Source organism: Amphiprion ocellaris, chromosome 24 (genome assembly GCF_022539595.1).
Source record: "Amphiprion ocellaris isolate individual 3 ecotype Okinawa chromosome 24, ASM2253959v1, whole genome shotgun sequence".
Classification (NCBI taxonomy): domain Eukaryota; kingdom Metazoa; phylum Chordata; class Actinopteri; family Pomacentridae; genus Amphiprion; species Amphiprion ocellaris.
The window spans coordinates 11666336-11687703 of NC_072789.1; the positions used below are offsets into that span (position 1 = coordinate 11666336).

At 40.3% G+C, this 21368-nt stretch overlaps 1 protein-coding gene across 2 annotated transcripts; it reads right to left on the reverse strand.

Moving 5' to 3' along the window:
* Positions 1 to 120: 120 nt before the first annotated feature.
* LOC111579475 (OX-2 membrane glycoprotein-like) lies at positions 121 to 18224 on the reverse strand. Of its 2 annotated transcripts, none has more exons than XM_023286769.3 (8): positions 18074 to 18224; positions 16553 to 16635; positions 16313 to 16434; positions 14703 to 15026; positions 13076 to 13405; positions 11015 to 11299; positions 8916 to 9017; positions 121 to 2540 (listed from the first exon to the last, which is right to left on the reverse strand). In XM_023286769.3, the coding sequence occupies exons 3-8, from the start codon at positions 16380 to 16382 to the stop codon at positions 2536 to 2538; spliced, it is 1116 nt and encodes a 371-aa protein (XP_023142537.1). In that variant the 5' UTR covers positions 16383 to 16434; positions 16553 to 16635; positions 18074 to 18224; the 3' UTR covers positions 121 to 2535. The 2 variants fall into 2 exon arrangements, with proteins under 2 accessions (XP_023142537.1, XP_023142538.1); XM_023286770.3 differs by having other exon boundaries at positions 16553 to 16632; positions 18074 to 18142.
* Positions 18225 to 21368: the final 3144 nt, after the last annotated feature.

Here is a 21368-nt window from a genome sequence, read left to right on the forward strand (position 1 = left end):
CCACTTAACTTCTGATTTATCTCCTCAGCACCAGGGTGGAAAAACAATTTTAGAGATGCTGAAAACAGTAAATGCAGCTCAAAAACAATGTTGGCCCAGAAAGAAAAAGAAAACAGCAGATTAGTTTCTTAACCTCAGCAACTGCATTTATTAACAATTAAACCTTCTCTTTATATACACAGATAACTGACTTCACTCTAAAATAGATGTTGAGGTTAATCATGAGAATATATGCCTTTTTCTACAAAAATTAATGACAATAATACTGTACAGAGGCCAAAGAGGCCTATATTAATACTTTCCCAAATAAAAAGGTAACACTGGTGTTTCCTACAGTTCAGCTCCGTGAGTCTGGAGAATACTGTACAGCAATGCAAGCAAACGTACGCACACAAAAATTTCACACAGAAAGAAACACCTTTTGACTTTCTCACGTACATATAAACAGTGATTCACCGCTGCAGCTTCATCTGCATGGGAATGGTCGGGGCAGCGTTAACACATGAAGGTTACCACTCGACCACCTTCTCCGTCCCACTGCAGCAGCTATAAATAACAAACCTTTCATTCTTTCCCGCTCAGACCTCTTTTTCAGGGTGACTCACACAGGCTGCTTCACTACAGCCTCAGTGCTTATGTTCCCGTAACTCAAAATGGATTCTCTTTTAATCATCTGTCTTCTCTGTTTGACAACCACAGACAGACGTTGTTCAGGTGAAGCTACACCCTTTGTGGTGGACATGTCGGTGTCCCACAGCTATCAGGTGGTGTCGGCGAAGAACAACTGATGTGGTACTGAATTCTGAGGCCCCTTTAAAGGTCCTCAAAATCTATTCCCTCAGTCAGAAATGATCAACCAGTTAGAACAGTTTGGATTATTTTGGTTCCTTGTTTGGGCTTTTGGCCTCAACTTTTAAGAAAAGATGGGCACATTTTTTTGTGAAAATCTGACGACACTTGCAGCGCTGCCAGGCAATGCTATAAGTTAAATCAGATCATACCTCAACTGCACAATAACCAGATGAGGATTAGGTGAGTTTCTGAGCTTTAAATTAACTAATAATATCTAAGCAGTTTGATTGTTGTTAGTTTTAAATCAAATGTAAAGAGTTTTGAAAAACATAAAAAGTGTGTATTTGAATGGTAGCTAATCAGTCCCATGCTTACAAATAATTTAGTTTTTATTTAAAGGTCCCATATTGTTCTGATTTTCAGCTAATGAAATAAAGTCTTACATGAATACCCCAGAATGAGTCTTTCAATTTTGAAGCTCACAATACTGCAAAGATGTTTCATTCCACCATGACTGCATAACTCCTGGTTTTTAGCTCCATTCTACAACAAACTGTTTCAGCTGAGCTTCGGCTGTCCACAGCCCTTTCAGGAAGAAAACTCTCTCTGCGTCTATGATTGACAGTGCTGAGCAAAACAGTTGAAGGCAGAGAAATGACACAGGTGTGAATAAAAGCGTGAGACCAGGACTTTCGATCGCTTCTAGCACATTTTACATTGAAATACCTCAGATTTCAATGCACAGTAGTTTACAGTTACACAGAAGTGTGACCTGTGGGATGCATTTAAAACTAATGGCAATGTTAGCCACATTAGCCACACAGTGCAGTACGGATTGTAGTGACATTGCCATTAATAGTAAAAGCTATCCTCTGATCTGAGTCTTCCCTAGGTGCTGGGAGCACATTAAGACTCTTGTGTTCACTCTTACAGCCAACAACAGAACATTTGGTGTGTTGTGCTCGAGGCTGAGACATTTTAGAGTCAGCATGAGCACCTTGAGAAAGTAAAGAAACCTGGAGGACTGTGAGGAAGCAGCTCATTCTGAATGGATCATGTGAAAGCAGCAGCAAGTTTGAATTATTGGAGCTATTGGTTCCTCAGCTGCCTCGTAGCAGCTCAGTAAAATTCTTACTAGCTTGGAAAGCTGGGAGGCTATTTAGTTTTAGGGGGGCTTGAGGAATAGTGGAAGGGAATGTCTCCATATTGAAAGAGCTTTTAATCTAAGTTTATCACAACCACAAAACACAGAAAATGCATTTTTACTGCATGAGATCTTTAAATTAACTCTACTGAAGCCAATATTAACCTAAAATTGAAAACACATACAACTTATCACAGTGTTGTGATCAGTGAACCGATCAAAGTTTGCAGACACTACTAAAACCTGTACAGGGCAGAAAGCATTATTTTATCCCCAACACTGGACCTCCACTGTGCAACAAGATAGACAAACCTAACTCCCACTCCAATCAGTGTAGCTGTTCTAAAGTTAGTGTAATATCTAGCATTAAATAATGTGGTTTTAGTTGTGTTTGCTTTGTGGAAAATGTGTTTGTTTTTGCTCAGCTCGTGGAAGCAGAAGCAGCAGTGTTGGCTCAGTCCTTCCTCTGCGCACTGAGCTGGAGGCCACTGAGCTGGAGGCCACTGAGCTGGAGGCCACTGAGCTGGAGGCCACGGCGCTGAGCAGATAGGTCAGGCTCGGAGCTCCACTGGACCTTCATCAAAGCAGCCGACGCCAAATCAGTCTGGACAGAAAGAAAAAGAGAGACGCTGTTAGCTGGTCACCCTGCCACCTTTGTCCCAAAACCAACAGAAACTTTCCACAACGTTTCCTTTCTCATGTTGGATTAATCAAGCTATCCTTCCTTAGCAGTCTGCATGTCTCCTTATGGCATTCCTGAGATTTATCTGTAATATGTAGACTAGTCTGACAATGAAAACCTTTACCAACAGAGATCGGCATTTAATTTTGCTTTTAGTCTATGATGAAGGTTAATTCACGTTTCCACAATGAAACAAATGTACATAAATTTGGTAAATAACACGAATAAAATACTTTGTCATTGAATTTTTAGGCCACATAGGGAACACTGGACTGCACTATCGCTTTAACAAGGCCGTGTGGGAGGTTATTCTCAGTCTGTTTGTCAGCATGAGGGTGGCAACCAGTTTCAATGGGAGGGAATCACATGCACTGACAAGACACTTTGAAGCATTCGTGTTTGAAATGGCTGCCAAAATAAAAACAGAGAAGTTCATATGGAAACGTACACAAATGAAGAATGACATGTCTGCTATGGACAGTATTATTGATCTATAACTTGCATCCTAAATAGATATTTGTTGTATCAAAGCAATATTTAAGCTGAAAATTTGACAAATTGTACCTTTAAAAACTGTTACTGCTCATTCAAAGTGACATTCCAACCAAGACACTGACTTTGTAAGCTTAATGCTAACATCAGAAAGCTAACATACTGATATTTGCAGGTTTGTTTACCATGTTTAATATCTTGGTTTAGCATGCCAGCATGTTAATATTAACTAAATAGCAGGACGCATAATGCACAAGAGGTTTGACCTGATAGTGAAGCTACAGGAAAAGTCATGATAGGACAAAGTGTGATGTACAAAATTTCATGGTAATTAATCAAATAATGCTTGAATCATTTCACCTTTGACAAAAGTGCTGCACAAGCTGGCCCAGCCTACAAACATAGCAGTCAGTTTAATGGCAATAATACACTGTTTGCTCTTTTATTGTCATTTTAAGTTAAGACAATGGGAGCAAACCTTTTGAACTGGCTCCATGTTACTGCTGCTACAATGTCAAGTACAAATCATCCACTTTTACTCAAGAATTTAGTTAGAAGTTCGTGTATAGAGTCTCTGCAGGAGTAGCCAGTGAAGAGTGAGAAGTTCTCAATGCAAATAATGTCAAAACATCATGCGCTGACGTCGTATTTACTTGATATAAATCACACACAGGAATGCAAAAAGTAAACACGGCAAGCACCAACACGCCTCACACATGCTTCATACAGATCCTCCAAAACGCCCACTCGCATCCAAATAGACCACATGCACAAAATTATGAAACATTGCAGGAATTCCAGAGCCATAATTAAGTGCTGGCCACACCTCAGCGTACATGTGGCAGCAATGTGAGTTATTTAGAGGTGCTCACTTGGAAAGTCAATAGTACTGAAGCTGAATGGACAAAAAAGCCAATTAGGGCCAGAGTGACAAGTTAACTCTGCTGTTTGACGTGCTGGAAAATCGACACTGCAGAGGCTGATAAGCTTCACGGTAAAGACAGTCACTTTTTGCAGTGTAGTGACCAGCAGGTGTCACCTCTGTCATGTTGGGAAGTTGCGTTTGTTCCCTTTTCCTCCCTCTAATCTCTTAGGAGCTGTCAGTTCTGCTGTGATTCAGGCGTGTTTGTTTGCCGGACCGGATGTGGTTCCTGCCCGTTGCTTCCTGCAGCGCTGCAGATTGAAAAGGTGCCTCTTGCTTTCGTGGAGAAAAATCTTATCTGCGATCAGCTCACTGTGACCGCCACACCTTTGAGTTCGTACGTCTCCGCCCGGCCACGCCAAAAGTCATGGAAGCGCCGCCAAGAATAGACCAGCAGCACTTTCCTGGAAGAACCTCAGGCCTTGACCCTTCTTCCCAGACGGGATCAGAGCAGGCAGGAGCTGAATTAGGCCCTCTGATTCAGGAGGGAACCACGGGGGCCTATTTGTGGTCGGTTCAGGGTTTTGACTCCAGCCGCAGACATCAAAACTCTTTAGTGTGTCCACAGTGGGTTTCTCTGTAGTTTAACATCTCGGAGAATTTGTCAACACAGAGCCTGCTGCAGCACACTACAGGATTTCCAGCTCTGCCACTAAGTCAGCGAGGAAACGTGGATAGTTTTTTTTTGAGGCAAAGTAAATACTAAGGCAAATTCAGTGTTTACAAATTCATGCAGAAAGCAACAATTTTCCCTCTGGTAGTGTCTAAATCAGAGATAGTTTTGGTTTTACAGCCTCAGTGTTGAAGCATTTGAGCTACGACTCTAGTGCAAAATTACATTAAAAGCACTGCAACAGTTTTTCTCTCTGCATTTTAGTCAAAAATTGATGATTTTAGATGCTGGTTTATTTCACTGAAGATGCAACATGCAAGATTTATATCATCAAACAACCATCTACAGAAACCAAAGTCATACTTTCCCTGTGTGTGCTGAAATCTAAGCTTCTCTGTTTTATGTGTAGGCAGTAAGTCCATGCATGATTGTGCATGAGTTCCTACCTTAGAAAACTTTCCCTGCATTTAAACCAGATCAATAGTGACCGACCACACTGCAATGGAAAAGTTAAAGTGCAGTCTAACTTTTAGCTGGTGCCCCCAGAAGTGCTTTCTGTCTGTCATTTACCACATTTATGTGCTCTCACGCCCACTCAGGATACTTAACTTTAAATTCATGGTATTTATTCCATATCTCATTAAAAAAATGAAAAAATAAAGCATGTGCTTCAATCAGATTCTATTAAAAAAAAAAAAAAAAGTAAAAATTCTGCACTTCTTAATACAACAAAAAAGCTATTGGTGATTCAGGGTGATAGAAAGTCCCCTTACAAAAATATAGTGACTTTTTTGCTGTACTGGGCAGAACTGTAGGCTGTATTTATATAAAGTCAATGGATTTTTTCAGTCTATGGAATTTATGGCATTCTAACTTTATTATATTGCACAAAAGACATTTTTGAGTTCTCTCTACTTGAAGTCACAGTTGTGCTGTTTCCATAGTGGATGCGGATCGTCACATAACTTCGCCGAGGCTCCACCTCCTTTGCGGAGTAAAAATGTGACAGTAGCAACAAACAGCTTGAAGTTCAGAGGGTTAAGTTATTGGTTACATCCTGCAGAGTCCTGCTGAAGAAAATTAGCTGCCTTTCTGAATGTTTAAGTAGCTGTTCTCATCTCAGAATATAACTCTGGTAGTTGCCGATACTGAATGGTGAAGAAAATAGAGGTCTAGGTTTTAGGGACTTTACAAAGTTTTCTTAAGGAGTACATGTACATAACTGACACTTGTAATATTTAACACTGACATATGTGGATTACACGTCTGGAAAGATGTGATTATTAATTTCATGTTTTCGTCAGTTGGCCGAACTGATCCTTGAACTAAACTGAACTTTTGTTGTCATGTATCACTGCCAGCTGCCAACTCATGTCCTGTACGTCATTTTGTCTTACATTATTCATAGAATTATCTCTGTGAAGCTTGTGTAGTTAAAAAGGGTTTGAGGAGATCAGCACCAAATAAGGACACAGAGACACTGCGTCAAAGCTGCATTATAGCTGAACTACAATCTGAGTCCCATCACAGTAAACGCCTGTGTTTCATCCAACACTGGGAAATACAGTATGTGTGTGTCTGTACAGTTGAGTGTGAGAGGCGACGTTGTTATCAACTGGGCAGGATTTCAGCTTCGGGCTGGTCGCTGCTCCCTAATGTCTGTCTGTTTCCTCATTCGAAGGGATTAGACGGAGAAAGAGGGTCTTTTCTTCTGGCTGCTAACTCAAGACAATCAGCACAGCCACTTGTTATTCTGCTCAGGATCCGCAGAGATGGAAAACTCTGGCTTTTTCATGCAACGTGGAAAGTCTCGAGGAAACTTTATTTCTTGAGAAAAATCTATTTTTGCAGCGACCCTGCTGCAATCTATGCAACATCTCCCACAATCGATCACATACCAGCACCAACCAAACACACAAATCAATTTAAATCAACAGCATGTGGGTGAAAGTTGGTTTTGGAACTTGACATGATGAAGTAATGAGAAAGGCAAAGTGTCAGTGAGCTTCCATCTTCAAGGAATCAGGAAAATGTGAATATGTGCTGCCGTTTTCTTATACCGCTGAATAACAAAGACAAGGAGGAGCTGAAGGAAAAAGGAAACTCTTTAATCATTGCTAGAGTGTCTGATTCACGTTTATATTTAGCTTTTTATAATAATAAAAAAAAAGTCTGGCAGCAGCCGTGTCAGAAAAAATATGGAATGCTGCAATGTTGAAAAAACGAAAAAAAAAAATAGTTATTACCTGTAATTTCCCAAAACTGGGAAAATCTGTCAAAAAACAGCAAACTGTAAAAATGTTTTTTAAAAAAGTTATTTTTTTGCACTGTAAGGGTTCTTTCCTTGACTCGCATGGTGCAAAAACCACTATTAAAGCTAAAATGTCCATTGCCAAATCGAGAGCAGCCGTGGGACCATCCTGACCTCGACATATCAGCTCCTGCTTTTGTTTTTATTCCTTTACGACTTGTTTTGGCCAGTAGGAAGATCACATTTAGCCAAGGCTTGTGTCACTGCAAGGTTGTTGCTCCCTGCCTCTCCTTGGTGTGTAGAAAATGTGTGATAAAGGGGAAATGGGCAGCGGTCCACACGCCTCATTACGCTGGCACCACACTGTTTCCATGATTGTGGGTGGAGGTGTGAACAGGAGTCAAAGGAGCGTCGATGACACCTCAGTGTGGAAAATAACTGCGAGTTGACCTTTTGGCTGTGCTTTCTGATAAATGTGAGACCATTAATCAACAGCTGAAACACAAGAACTTCTCACATTTACTGTATTTTTCAATTTTGAAGATGTTAAAATATTTTTTTTGTTTTTGTAATTTTTTTTAAGCTCTTTCAGTTGAATATAGGCTTGGATAGACAGACCATTCTCTAACAGAGGCATAAGAAAGCTGATAAAATAGCTGTCATTGTTTGGCAGTCTGGCTTTAGTTTTTATTTGGCTGCATGGTGGAGGCATCACCATTATCTTTTAAATTGATGAACATAGAACAGTTTAAGGAACAGCTACATCCAGGAGTTAAGAAGCAACATTGCCCTTCATTTGGAGTCATGTTTGTGTTTGCCTACTAAACTTAAGTATTATATTCACAGCTGCAAACCAGCTGCAGGTTTCCATCTCAGTAAATAGGTACTGCAGCTAATGTATAACATTTTCTGACAAATGTCTCTTCTCTTCTGCCATATTCTTTTATTTTAATTGATCATTAACCTACTCAGTGGCTAAAGAGATGCATGCTGCAAAACTGTTTTAGCTCGGGCCACTAACTCTTAATCTGGCTCATTAGTTGCAAAATGTGCCACGTTAAGTAGTTAACTTTTTCTTCCGTTTGGTGACAGCTTACAGTTACAGATATAAGTGAACCAAAACAATTTTGCAGGGTAGAAAACCCAAAACACTGACCTAAAAGATGGTAAGTAGCTGAGGAGAGCTGGCGGGAACTGCAGAGTCGGGTCATGATTTTTTTGGATTCGTCGCAACAACCAAGCTCTCAAATATACAAGCAGTCTTGTGATTTGCTGCTAGTTTAAAAATAAATAACGATAATAGCAGCTTTAGCTGGGACTTTTAACAGTAAACAAGTTCTATCAGACAAACGCTGGCTGTGCTGCTGTAGTCCTTGGAGGTCGGCTTGGTGTCTTAAGGCCCATAAAATCTCAGGATGTTTTCTGTTTACGCAACCAGAAGAAATGTGAACACTTCATCACGGCGACAACAATGACAAGAGGCACTCAAATCTTGGCCACCAAGCAGGCCACAAGATAAACACAGCACTGCATATTAACAGAGTGTTTTTCTCCCATGATCCTGCCATAGACAAATGCCAAGAGCAAATTTTAAACTGCTCAGGCCTGTCTTTTAAATGTCATTGCTCATTTCTGTAGTAGTTTCTTAAACATATAGTTACGCAGTCCCTCCTTAGAGCTTCCCAGAATAGTCTATTGCTGAACTTCGAAGGAATTGCTCAAAGTGCTTTTTATTCATGTTGTTCACCCACGTTTTCCTGAGCTACGAGGACTGAAACTGGCAACCATGAAGGGGAAACTCCACTTTCAGACACTGCCATAACTGCAATACAGTATTTTTGATGACGTGCGTTAATTTACTCATATGCACTTCCTAAAATGCCTTTGGAAAAACACCAAATACCAGACTGTGCTGTGTCCTGCTGCTGCACTTTCTGACAGTTCTGAAGTATTTCCGTCATTAGAGTGGGGTAAATGTGAGGCTTTTTATGGCTATGAAGCTGCAGGTTTGAGACTCACCGTCGGTACAGATGAAGCACTTGCAGAGACACACACAGAGACAGAGGAGGAGGACGGCTGCTACACCACACACTGACAGCAGGACGACCATAGCTGGACCCACTGCGGCACAAAAGCACACAAATTACCCCCAGAACACTGTTTACGTTGAAAAGCGCAACGCATGACATCTGGACTAAACATGTTCGGTGATGTGACAATAACGGTTCACTTATTGAAAAAGAATCCTTCCCGTATGCAGTGACGTTACAGCATTCAGGAGCCCATCAAAGCAGCCATAATTACCCGCGATGGAAATAGCAGAGAATATACACATGTTGAAACAAAAGCATCTGTTCTGCTGCACCTCAGCACAAGATTGGGAGTATAATTGGTTTTAAACCACATATTTAGATAAATACTTTTACCTGATACAGCTTAAAACTGATGTGTGCAATACTACCTAAATGTCAAATGATTTAAAGTAGCATCACCTTACAGTAACTGCATTATTTTTAAGTTGAATAGTGTAGCATTTGCTCAGATGTAAAATGAAAAATAAACAGTATAGATTTAATGTGTTTAAAAACAAAGTCTCCACAGTAGAAACTCAATACAACAAAAGTCAGTACACCTTTCATTACTGAGATATCATTTTTATGTCCACATTTACTTGTGATGACAGACTCAATCCTCCTCAGCAATTTTCTTGAACGTTGTCATGTAATATTTCTTTTCTGTCAAGCTTCTGCAGACTGATAGTCATATTGTCAGCCAGTATTTCCGTGTATCCACAGACATTCTTGGTGCATCTATGAGTGTCATCTATCCACCATTGTTTACATTCATGTAGCCCCAGATCATTACACTCACTGTGGTCATCCTGGTCAGGTTTACACCAAACATGCTAGACTCCATCTCAGCCAAGCAAATTCCTCTCTGACCAAAGAATGTTCTCCAGTGTTCATCAGGCTTCTTTTCATGCATTCATAGAAGTTCATGTTGCAGTTTTGTGGCAAAAACCAAAGCAAGAGTGTTTTTCTTGGACATCATCCATAGAGGTTCATGTTATGCAATATCCCTCTCATTGTCTGAGCCGTCACAGTAATTCTGATTTCCACTGATAACTTGTGCCAAGTCTGGAGCACTGGCCCGTTTGTTTCAGAGCTAGATTGTGCGTTGGGCGGACCGTCCATGGCATCATCTCTTGTAGCTCTGATTAGTAGTATGACATGTTTTTTACCTCCTGATTACTGCACCAACTGTATTTTATGCTACTTTTTAGATGGTCACTGATCTTCTTGTATCCTTTCCCATCTTTGTGAAGTCTCACATTCAGATTTTTCAGTTCTTCTTTGTAATTAATTTCCATGTGGAGCCACGATGCAGACATGCAGATAAACTCAGCCCATATATAAATATAAAGCTGAGAAGGTTCTGGTATTCACAGGTCATTTTATAACCGCATTCTTGTAAATAGGCTGATTGAAAATCACACCTGATTTGAATTCTGTTCAATGATGACATTTTTTTTAAGTTGTGTGTCACTGATCACAGGTCTATTCACTTTTGTTGCATTGAATTTTGACTATGGTATCTGTATTTTCAATACAGTCTTTCTAAAGTAAATGTTTCTGAGTGTTCATAAAAAACAAAACAAAACAACCTTTTCTTCAACTTAGAAATAATGCAATTATTGAGAAATTATGCAATTTGAAATCATTGGACATTTAAGTGATTATGTAATAATTTCTTTTGTGGACTGTATGTATATTAATAGTATGTACACTACCATTCAAAAGTTTGGGGTCACTTAGAAATGTTGTTATTTTTGAAAGAAAAGCAGTTTTCTTTCAATGAAGATAACATCAAATGAATCAGAAATACAGTGTAGACATTGTTGATGTGGTGAATGACTAAGCTAGCTGGAGGAGCAACCATCACTCCTGTGTTCTAATGCTACATTGTGTTGGTTAATGATACGAAAGGCTAATTGATGATTAGAAAACCTTTGTGCAATTATGTTAGCACATGAATAAAAGTGTAAGTTTGACATGTACATATTCACAAATATCTAATCTTTCAAAAAAACTCAAAAACATAATTTATGAGTTCCTCACCATTTGTGTTGAGGGCCAGTGTCACAGGTTTCTCCAAACCCTGGTGGTGCACAATGCACTTGACGGTAAGGTCACTGAGCATCCCTGATTGGAAGAACAGCGTGCTCGTCACTACCGTCGTGCCATCGCCCTGATCGTAGGTCGACAAAATGGGTGGTCCAAGCGTTTTGTTTTCCCCGCCGACATTCCACGTGATCTCTGCTGCAGGTCTGGACTGGGCGGTGCAGTTGGCCTCGGTGAGTCCTGCAGGTGAGGTGACTTGGCTCACTTCTGGTTTGGGTAAAACTGGGGAGAGGCAGGTTGGGATTAGTGGCTACTTGTGTTGCTTTTTCTAGCTTTTTTTTTTGCTTGCCTAAAACACACAATAGACTTCCGTGTCTAAAGCACATTGCCTGTCAATCTCTGAGGACATGGTGACACAAGTCCCACAGACCGGCCTGGAAACAAAAGCCAGACAGACAACAGAGGCAGAGCAGCTTTTACTAACTGTGTGTGTTTATGTGTGTGTCTGGATCTTTGGTTCCGTCAGTTTGGACAAAAGCAAAGCCTGTTTAGCAGAGCAAGAAGGACATAAACCCACACTGAGGCCTTGTGTCTGGGGAAACAGTGAACCAGTCATCCCCTGGGCTTCATGCCAAATTAATCACCCCTTTCCCTTCTGTGACACCCCTCCCTCATTATCACTGCAAAAAACACACACAGAGGAAGATCAACAGCCACTCACAGTCCTGGAAAGTTTGCTTATGGCTTCTGAAAGTCTAAGAGTGCTTACTCTCACTTTGCACCTCTCTGGCGCAGTGACGGGAACCAAGAGGACGAGGTTAAGTGTTGTCGAGGGACATGAAGCGCTGTCTCCAAAACAGTAGTTTAATGAGCCACTCCGCTCACCTCAGGCCTGCTGTGGTTTGTTTATACACTGCTTCCCTTTCCTGAGCTCTATTTGGGGCACATGCACTCACAGTAACATACATTTCCTCTCAGCTTAGAGTATATCTACAGTACAGTACATGTCAAGATCTTTCAGAAATAATCCAAGAAGTGTCAAATGTATCCTCAACAGTTTAGAGACTAGATGTCTACAGTGGTAACAGTAGTATAAATAGTAGTAAAAATCCAGATTTTGACCAAAAATATACCAGACTGTGACTCCAGAAACTAAACCAAGCATTTATTTTGTGATCCATTCCATGGTTTACATTCCATCTCCAAACAGACAGATCAGATTGACTATTCTGCATTTTTTCATCATGGTGAATAACTGTGTTAACGTCCCTCTATCAGGACACTGAGCACAGAAAGTCAAACAATCTTCAATGCTGCTTCAATAATGCAAAATGTGGTCGTATTTAGGGATCATTCTGAACAGAAGGAAAATGTTCCCCATGTCCTTGTTCCTAAGTCAGAGCCATGTGAGACTGACAGCTTTTACATTTCCTTTGGTGCTAGCCATCGCTTCAGTTCCAGCATTGGGGACAGACGGCAGCAGGAGGAATGAATATGAATGTCAGAGACTCAGCTTGGTAAAAATGTAAACCTTCTTTATGTTTGCAAACTTACAAATGAATTAGATCTATGGCACACAACTGGTGCCAGGTGATCCTAGTGCATTAGTAAGTGTCAATACTCCACTATTATAGATCAAATACTAGTTGTGTTAAATCCTGATATGTGCCAGCAAACTTTATTGTCCTGGGATGGAACGTTAGCTGATGTTATCAAATTTCAACAAGATGATGGTAATTTTTTCTAATCTTTGTCTAGTTCTGGTCTGTTCAATGCTTCCTGGTAAACTCCCTTTGGTGACGTCACAATTGAGCTGTGATTTTTGAGGCACTTTTTGAAACCGTTACAAAAACTACTATAAATGTTGGAGCTGTACACAGGGAGACATTTTTTAATTCACTGGGATCGACAACCTGCAAGTTGTTTTTAAAATGGGCTCCACATACTGCTAAAAAAAACCCAGAGTGGTTTTCAAAACAGGGTTCTAACTTACAGTAATTCCTCCAATCAGTTTCTAGTTAACAGGTAAAGGATGACAGAGAGAAAAAGGAATCTCACCAAAAACAGAGAGGCAGGCGGTGGCGCTCCTGGTGCCATCTGGGTAGGTGTGGAACTCACAGGTGTAGCAGGCCTCGTCCTCCGTCCGGACCGGCTGGATGGTCAGCTGGGTGTCTCCGAGGGTTCGGCTCAGGCTAACTCGACCCCTGAACTGCTCCTTTGTCTCGTGGTGGCCATGTTTGGCGTATGAGGCCACGGTGGTGGTGTCGCCTTGCTCGGCCGTCTTCCTCCACAGCACCTGGCGAACCCTCTCGGGGAGGCTGTACCAGCAGGACAGGGTGGTCGGCTTCCCGCTTACGGCAGTCTTATTGCCCTCCAGGTGCACTTTACCTGGTAGAAAGGAGGGGATCGTGTGGTTAGATTTTGGCGGTTTTTCTGCTGACAAAATGCAAGTTCAGGGGTAAGAAAAAGGAGGCTGGCAGTTATACAAATGTGTGTGCACATTTTACAGTAACCACAGGAAGCAGTGAAGCTAACAGGGTGGGCGGGTTTTTCTCTCCTGCTGATCTGGGAGTTCTTACTCTGCTACTCCCTATTTCAGGTCCTTTGGGAAGTCGTGAGTAAAACAAACACTGTGTGTGACTTTAATTTGAAGAATGCGCCAAAATTACTGAATGTGACTACAAATAAACACAGCTGTAAAAGCCATTATGAAAAAAAAAAAAGGAGAAAAGTTGAAATGTCAGGTGGAGCTGCAGCACTAAAAATGTAAATTTGCTATTTAAGAAAACAGAAGCAGGGAACTATGAACCCTCTGAACTAAAAATCCCCACCATTTATCAGAGCAAAAACTATTACACTCTTAAAAAAAGAATTGTCTCATTTTTATCTTTCTGTCACAGAACAACTCATCTGACACATGGTTTCAGTAAATCAAAACTTAAAATTTTGTTATTTTACTACTTTCGACATGTCTCACTAATTTATGTGTAAAAAAACAAAAAAAATCTGTGCTCCTCTGTACACCTGTAAAACCACGAGTCCCTCAGCTGAGACAATCACATCACAAAAACTCAGGGATTTTTTTTGGCTGAACTGCAGGCTGTGTCTAAACAGTGCAGATAGAAAGCAAGTATGGAAACAAATGAAGGAGATTGAGAGGAAAATAAAGTACTTGAGTAGCATGGCTCAAAAACAGTACATTCAACAAGGTGAAACATCTATCTAGAGCTGATATGCAGAGTATCTTGAAAAATTCTGTTTTTGTAGAGTTTGAAAGTTTTTAAAAAAGCAGGAAGTAAAATATCTATGGTATGTACAGACATTATTTTTACAGTATTGGCAACATCTGTGGAAACTTGGAAACATGTTTTATGTGTTCATTCAAGGTTTTTTCAATGTTTGCAAAACCAACAATCAAACAATTTTAACTTCCATATTTCTCAATTTTTACAATTTATGGCTGTATAAATTTGTCATTCTGCACAGAAAACATCCGAGTTCTCTCTCCTTCGTGGTTGTTCTGTTTCCATAGATGTGCAGGACTTTATATTGTAGTGAAAAATGAACCACAGTGATCAAAAATGTGACAGGAGCAAAGAAACACCCAACAACTGTTTGGAATTGAGAAGGTTAAAGGAAAGAAAGCACAGAGATGAACAACTGGAAACCCCTGTTAAATGCTCACCGGTGACGCTGATGCATGTGGAGGCTTCTTGCGGCCCTCTGGGGTAAACGTCAAAGATGCAGCGGTAGCAGCCTCCGTCATCAGGCCGCAGCCTGCTGATGGTGATGTAGCTGGCGTCGTTGTGGGAGGCGGTGAGCTGCACGTTGGGCTCTTGATGGCTGATGAGGACCGGCTCGCTGGGCACGTACGACAGCAGCACCTTGGAGTACCTGTTGAGCCAGCGCACCTGCCGGATGGAGTCACCTGCTGCTGTGGTGAAGTTGCAGCTGAGCGTTAGCGGACGCCCTGCCTCTGCTGTCAGACTGGCAGGAGCTACAACCTGACCTGACGTAAAACACAAGCAACAAGGCAGCTGCAGTCAGTCGCTGAAGGCTTTTTATGTTAAACATCAGAGTGGATAAGTCCAAAAATGCAGAGCAAGAAGGAGTACTGAAACCCTGTGAGTCAACATAACACTTAGAAGGCACGATCAGAAAGTTCAGAGACTGTGCCTTTACAAATCAAAACCTGTTTTTGATTTTAATTTGGCCATCATCCTAGTGGAAATACCCTCGTTGTGCAGCAATACAGGGTTCCCAGCTCTTCTGCAATGCTTGTAACTGCCCCTGGAAGTCACATTATCTAAATCTAGCATATTTTAAACAGTGTCCAAATGGTGACTCCTCAAAATGAATTTCATTTTGGGGATGAGGAAGAAATCACAAGCAGTCAAACCTGATGAGTAAGTCTGGCAGAGAGTGACAATTGTGTTGATGCCAAAGAAGATTTGCGTCAAATCTTCTTCCTCAGAACACTAAAGGAGAACTCTGCCTTGACAGTCCGACCCTGGTAGAATTATTCCTGGTGAATGTTGAAAACAACCTGAAGCTCCTTGTCCAATTCACCTCTGGTCACCAGTGATGATCCCCGACAGCAGACCCAAAAACATGTCCACAAGTCCTCATGTTGACAGTACTGTGTCGCTCGGTCCACTAATTCCTGACAGATGCTGCTCACACATGTTGCACACATGTGACACGCACCACCTACAGTCCCAGAACCTTTTGATAGCACCACATAAAGTATCGCAATGAAAAACTCTGCTTCTTCATTGTATTTGTAGCATTGTATTGTTGTAGCAAGTGAAAGAGGAGCTACTTTGATTTATTGTACACTCAGTTACGATGATGAATTTGAGCGGAAATAAAGGAAAAAAATACTTCTGATATATACACGTGTGCTGTAATCTTTCCTGTTTCAATAAAATGTTGAATTATTTTACCTCATGCTATTAAATCTAGGAATTTTTAAAAAAAATCCAATATAGTTGAACAAAATGCAGATTTTTAATAAGGGGTTGCAAGGTAAACTGTGAGATAAGTGTAGTTATGCATAAAAAACAAGATTTCTCTCTGAAATGTAATTGATTTAAAGTACAAAGTTGCAGGTTTTTGTAAGTACAGCTCATCAGTAAATGTGTGGCTACTTTCAAACTTTCAGTACTAAAGAAACTTCATCTTTGGCATTAAATTTCAGTTTTTATGCATGGACATAGTTGCCAGATACCTGTGTATATCTGCAATCACCTCATTAAAAGGATCTAGAGTCCATTAACAAAAACATTTGGATACCTTTTGTCGTAGAGATGGTTGTTCCTACGATCCAGAGCAGCACACACAGGGGGAAGGCAGGTCCACACATCGCACACCGAAGCAGGTTTACCCACCGACCCAGTATCACATCCAGGCTGCAGCTGCAGATACAAACAACAGCAGAGAGCTTCAGCAGCTTCAACCACAACCTACATTTGACTTGGAAACCTCAACAACAACTAGCAGAGCATGAATCAAGCAGCTTCTTCGCACACGTACCCCGTCAGCTGTCCAGTGCTGTGACTTGTTGAGTTGCTGCTGGTCAGCACAGTTGTAGCTGCATCTTACTGGCTGGCTGGCTGCTGTGGGTGAAGCCAGAGGATGACATTAGCAATGACAGCATCAAAACACTCTGATGGCTCCCTTTTAAAAGTTCACTTTAAAAGTTGTCAAGGCAATCTGTGAGAATCAACAACAGATTCAAGAAACATCACCTGGGGGGTCTAAAGAAGGTTCCACATGTTAATCCCCAGCGTGGCCCTGGAAGCCCCTAATTATCCGACAGCACAAACAAGCTTCCACTTTAATGTCTAGACGGCTTCCAACTCAGAGATTTCTAAATCAAAACCCAACCTCAAAGAGATTAGAGTGGTGATGATGCAAGATAGGTGAGAAGACGTTAGTCATTCATGTGATCACAGCATGAGTATAGAGGTAGAGGGTGTGTTATCAGAGCAAACAGCTGCAGGGTCGACTGTTTTGGAGAAGCAGCAGCAAGATGCAACTGTAAATCTGCTCCACGGGTCACATCAGCTCTCTGCATCCTGGACAACAAAGGTGGAAGCAGCAGGAATCGGGCATAAACTGGTCTTTGATGCGACTCTCTGTGAGTGAAGTTTAGTGGACTTAGCGGGAAAGAAAAACCCACCTAAACCACAAGACAGACCAGGTCCAGACCTCAGAGCTTTATGGGCGTTATTTGCTCTTTTACGGCGCCAAGCATCTGGTTTCAAACACAGAATCTGCTCCTGTTGGGCAACAGTTAAATCGCTTTTCCACTCCAAAACTCACTTCATGTCTGACTGGGTTCTAATGGCCAAATGTGATTCAACCAATAAATCAACCTGAGCACTTTTAACCTCCTGAAACCTTTGAAATTTTGCTGCATCGATGCCATATGACAGAAATGTCTTCTGATGTTATGCAAATCCAAATATCATTAGGAAACCAGGCTGCCAAGCTAAAACCTAAAAGTTCTGCTCTACATCCAGATGTGCGCCAAACATTCTCTCCACAGGTGGGTAAGCCTCAGCAGACGGATGTTAAGTTATATGTGATTTATTAAACAGGTTTACTGAGGAAAAAAAAATCATAAACTTGATAATCACTTTCACATTTTTCACACAATTAAACCAATTCTGTGCATTTTAGTCACTAGAAATGAATAAAATAATTTACTGACAACACAAAATGTGAAGCATAAGAAATTTCTACAGAGGCAGCTTTTTAAAAAAGCTTGGAATGTTCATGGCAGATTTAGCTTAGATAGATTAAATTCAATTTAAGTTAATAGGAAGGAACAAAACTACTTCTGTAAGTAGCCACTAACAACTTTTTCCACTCTGAAGTGTTTAAAATGCTGACTGCAGTTGGGCTTACATCACTGGATTATGTATAAATGTGCAAAAGAACTAGTTGGAAAACTACACAATTGTTAAATCTTTATCTTATTTCAACACACTTTTGCTTTGGACTTTAACTGTAGAAATCTTTTCCAAGATAAAAAGACAAAACACTCACCCACTGACAGATGAAAGTCCACAAAGCTGACTTCAAGGATCTGAGATGCTTCCAGCAGTACAGGTAATGAGAAACTGGAACAACATAATCCACGGTTCACATATTAAACTGTGAGCCAGCTGTAGAGGAGTTCCTGCTGCTTCGATTCACTCCGATCTTTGCAAACGGTTGTTCTGCAGAGAAACAGAGACCTCCAGCGGCCAAACGGTGCAACTGCTGCAAAAAACCCGCAGCAGAGACTCAGGCTTTGTTTGGAGTAAAGCACATTATTTTTTATGCACAAAGTGAAGGTTTGATAGCTCAAGAAGTCACCAAGGAATACTATTTTAGCTGATCTTGTAGATTTTTTTTTAAAAAACATATATAGTGCAGTTTTAAAGACATAAAATATATATCATGTCAGACCCTGAAGTCAAAATAAAACACAAGAGCAGCTTTCAGTATTTATGCCCTACACATACTGAAAACTCTCAGAAAAGCTGTAACTTTCATTTCTCTTAAATCAAGATTGAAGACTTTTCCATTTGCCTTTCACTAAACCAAATCTGGGGCTTTTTAATAACTTAAACTCTCACTAACTTTCCTGCTTTGTCTCCATTTTTTAAATTTTAGTTCATCTCATTGAGTTGAAATGTGACATATTGTTTTATGTTCCCTTTACTCCGTCCTCCTACTTTCTGTATTTTACACGAAGCCCATTGAATGTTCTTTTTTTTTTTTTAAATGCTCTATACAAAAAAAATCTTGCTTTACCTGAAATAGAAACAAGTAAACCAAAAACACTGTCAGATCTTTACCGATAGTTTTATTATTATTCCAAACATGACTGGTACGATTTAGACTTTATGAGCTCTAGAGGCAGAAAATTAAATACATACAATCATATACGGCTGTAAGCGGGCAGCTTATAAACAATTATATGCAACACAATATTTAATAAACCTCAACTAACAGAAAGTTTCATAGTGGTTGTGCAAATGTATCACCTGCAAAGAAATCCATGAGTTTAATACATGATGCATGAATCATAACAGCTATTTTCTTAAACATATATATGACTAAATAATGATGGGAAAAAAAAATACATTAACATCTGCTCTTCCTTGACTTTAAATTTGCATCACAGCTTGCGAACCTGAATGGAAAAATACAAATCTCATGGCAGTTACAGACGTTGGGCTTCAACTATGTGAACAGACTGATCAGCATTTCAGGTTAATGGAAACTAAACTCAACAGCATTATTGTGGTGCAACATGTGCACCAAAATTCAAATTCCGGACAAGAAATGCAGGTGGAGTTATAGCAGGTCAGAACATGATCTCTGTGGGTGTCATTATGAAAACAACGCAAAAACAAAAAGAGACAGCAATATTAAATAATAACATTATAAATGTGCATTATTTGCCTATAAAATGAATTTTCACAGCATGACTGTGGATTTTGCCCTTCACTCACAGCATAACAGCCTCAAGTATGGACTTTAATTGGTTTATTGCTGTTACCTGCTGACAGTGCAACAGCAGCAATATGAGTTTCTATCAGCATTTTTCAAAAAGGGAAAACGTTTCATGTCAGATTCATTCATGATTAACTGAATCTGAAATGCAATGAAGTCCACCTGAAGTGAAAGTTTCAATTTGAGTCATTGTAGAACTTGCAGTCCTGCTGATTGTTACGGATTATTTACATCTGACAGGATATATAGTACAAAATGACAAAGGGCAAGTGTGCATTTAATGTACAGACAAAACAGAATAGCTCATACTAGTACGGAATTTTAAAGCTCAAAACTACTGTATCTATCAATCTGATGAACTGAAGAGCTGTAATGAATTTCCAAGAACTGAGACAGACTTGTTTTATATATTTTGTTAAAAATTAGTTTTCAATTCTTTTTCCTTATTTACTTAACTGTGATGCAGTTTTGATCAACAAGTTTCAGACTCTTCAAACTATCTTTTTGCTGCTGAGGGAGAAGGTTTTTGGTTGTTGTTTTGTGGACTTGTCTTCGTCGATGTCCGCTGCCTGACCTGCTCATTCTCCTGGCTGATTAAAGGTGTTTTGATCCTTCAGACAAAGAAAAAAGAAGAAGAAATAACTTAATTCAACTAAATCACTCTGTGGCTAAACACTATGGCTTTGGAGTGCAAAAACTGGCTTCATGAATAAAAAATATCAGCTGCAAGGTAACAAATGTATGTTTTGAAATGTAAATTAACAGAAATGACAATTCACAACCGACAGAAATAAGTGACAATTTTACTACAAAGTAGTAACAAAGAATAAAAGTGAGTAATTGTGAAATTTTCTCACCCATGATTGTCTTGGCTCAGTGATTAACATCTCTGACTTTTGTAAGAGAGATCTGTGGTTCAGATCCTGTTAGTTGTCCAGTGAGGACTCTTAGGCAGGGTTCTTAGTGCTGCCCCACCTACCTACCCATCTACACTGCTCGTCCAAAAAAATAAATAAATCACTCACTCTAAAGTTTCATTGGACAGCCTTTAGCTCTGAGAACAACACACATTTGCTGTGGCATTGTTTCGATAAGCTTCTGCAATGTCACCATATTTATTTCTGTTCAGAGATGCAATCTTTTTCTACCAAGATCTTATATTGATGATAGGCGAGTCGGATCGCTGTGCACAGCCTTCTCCAGCACATCCCAAAGATTCTCAGTGGTGCTGAGGTCTGGGCTCTATGGAGGCCAATCTATGTGTGAAAATGATGTCTCATGCTCCCTGAACCACTCATTCACAATGTGAGCCCCATGAATCCTGACATCGTCATCTTGGAACATGTCCATGTCATCAGGGAAGAATAACTCCATTGATAGAAAGACCTGGTCATTCAGTATATTCAGGTATCAGCTGACCTCATTCTTTGGGAATATAATGCTCCTGAACCTGACCAACCCCAGATCATAACCCAAACCCCCACAGACTTGTAGGCACTAGGCAGGATGGGTGCATCACTTCATCTGCCTCTCTTCTTATTCTGATGCGCCCATCACTTTGGAACAGGGTAAATTTGGACTCAGATGACATGGCCTTCTTTCACTGCTACAGAGTTCAATGTTTATGCTAGCTAGCAAATTGAAGCCTTTTTTCCCTGATTAGCCTCGCTGATCAGTAGTTTTCTTAGAGCTACACAGCTGTTTAGTTCCAATCCTTTGAGTTCCCTTATTGTGCGTGTGGAAATGCTCTTCTGTTCACTATTTAACATAGTCGTGAGTTCTACTCTTGGTTTCCTACAACTATCAGAGTTTGTTTCAGCCACATTTGTTCCTCGAA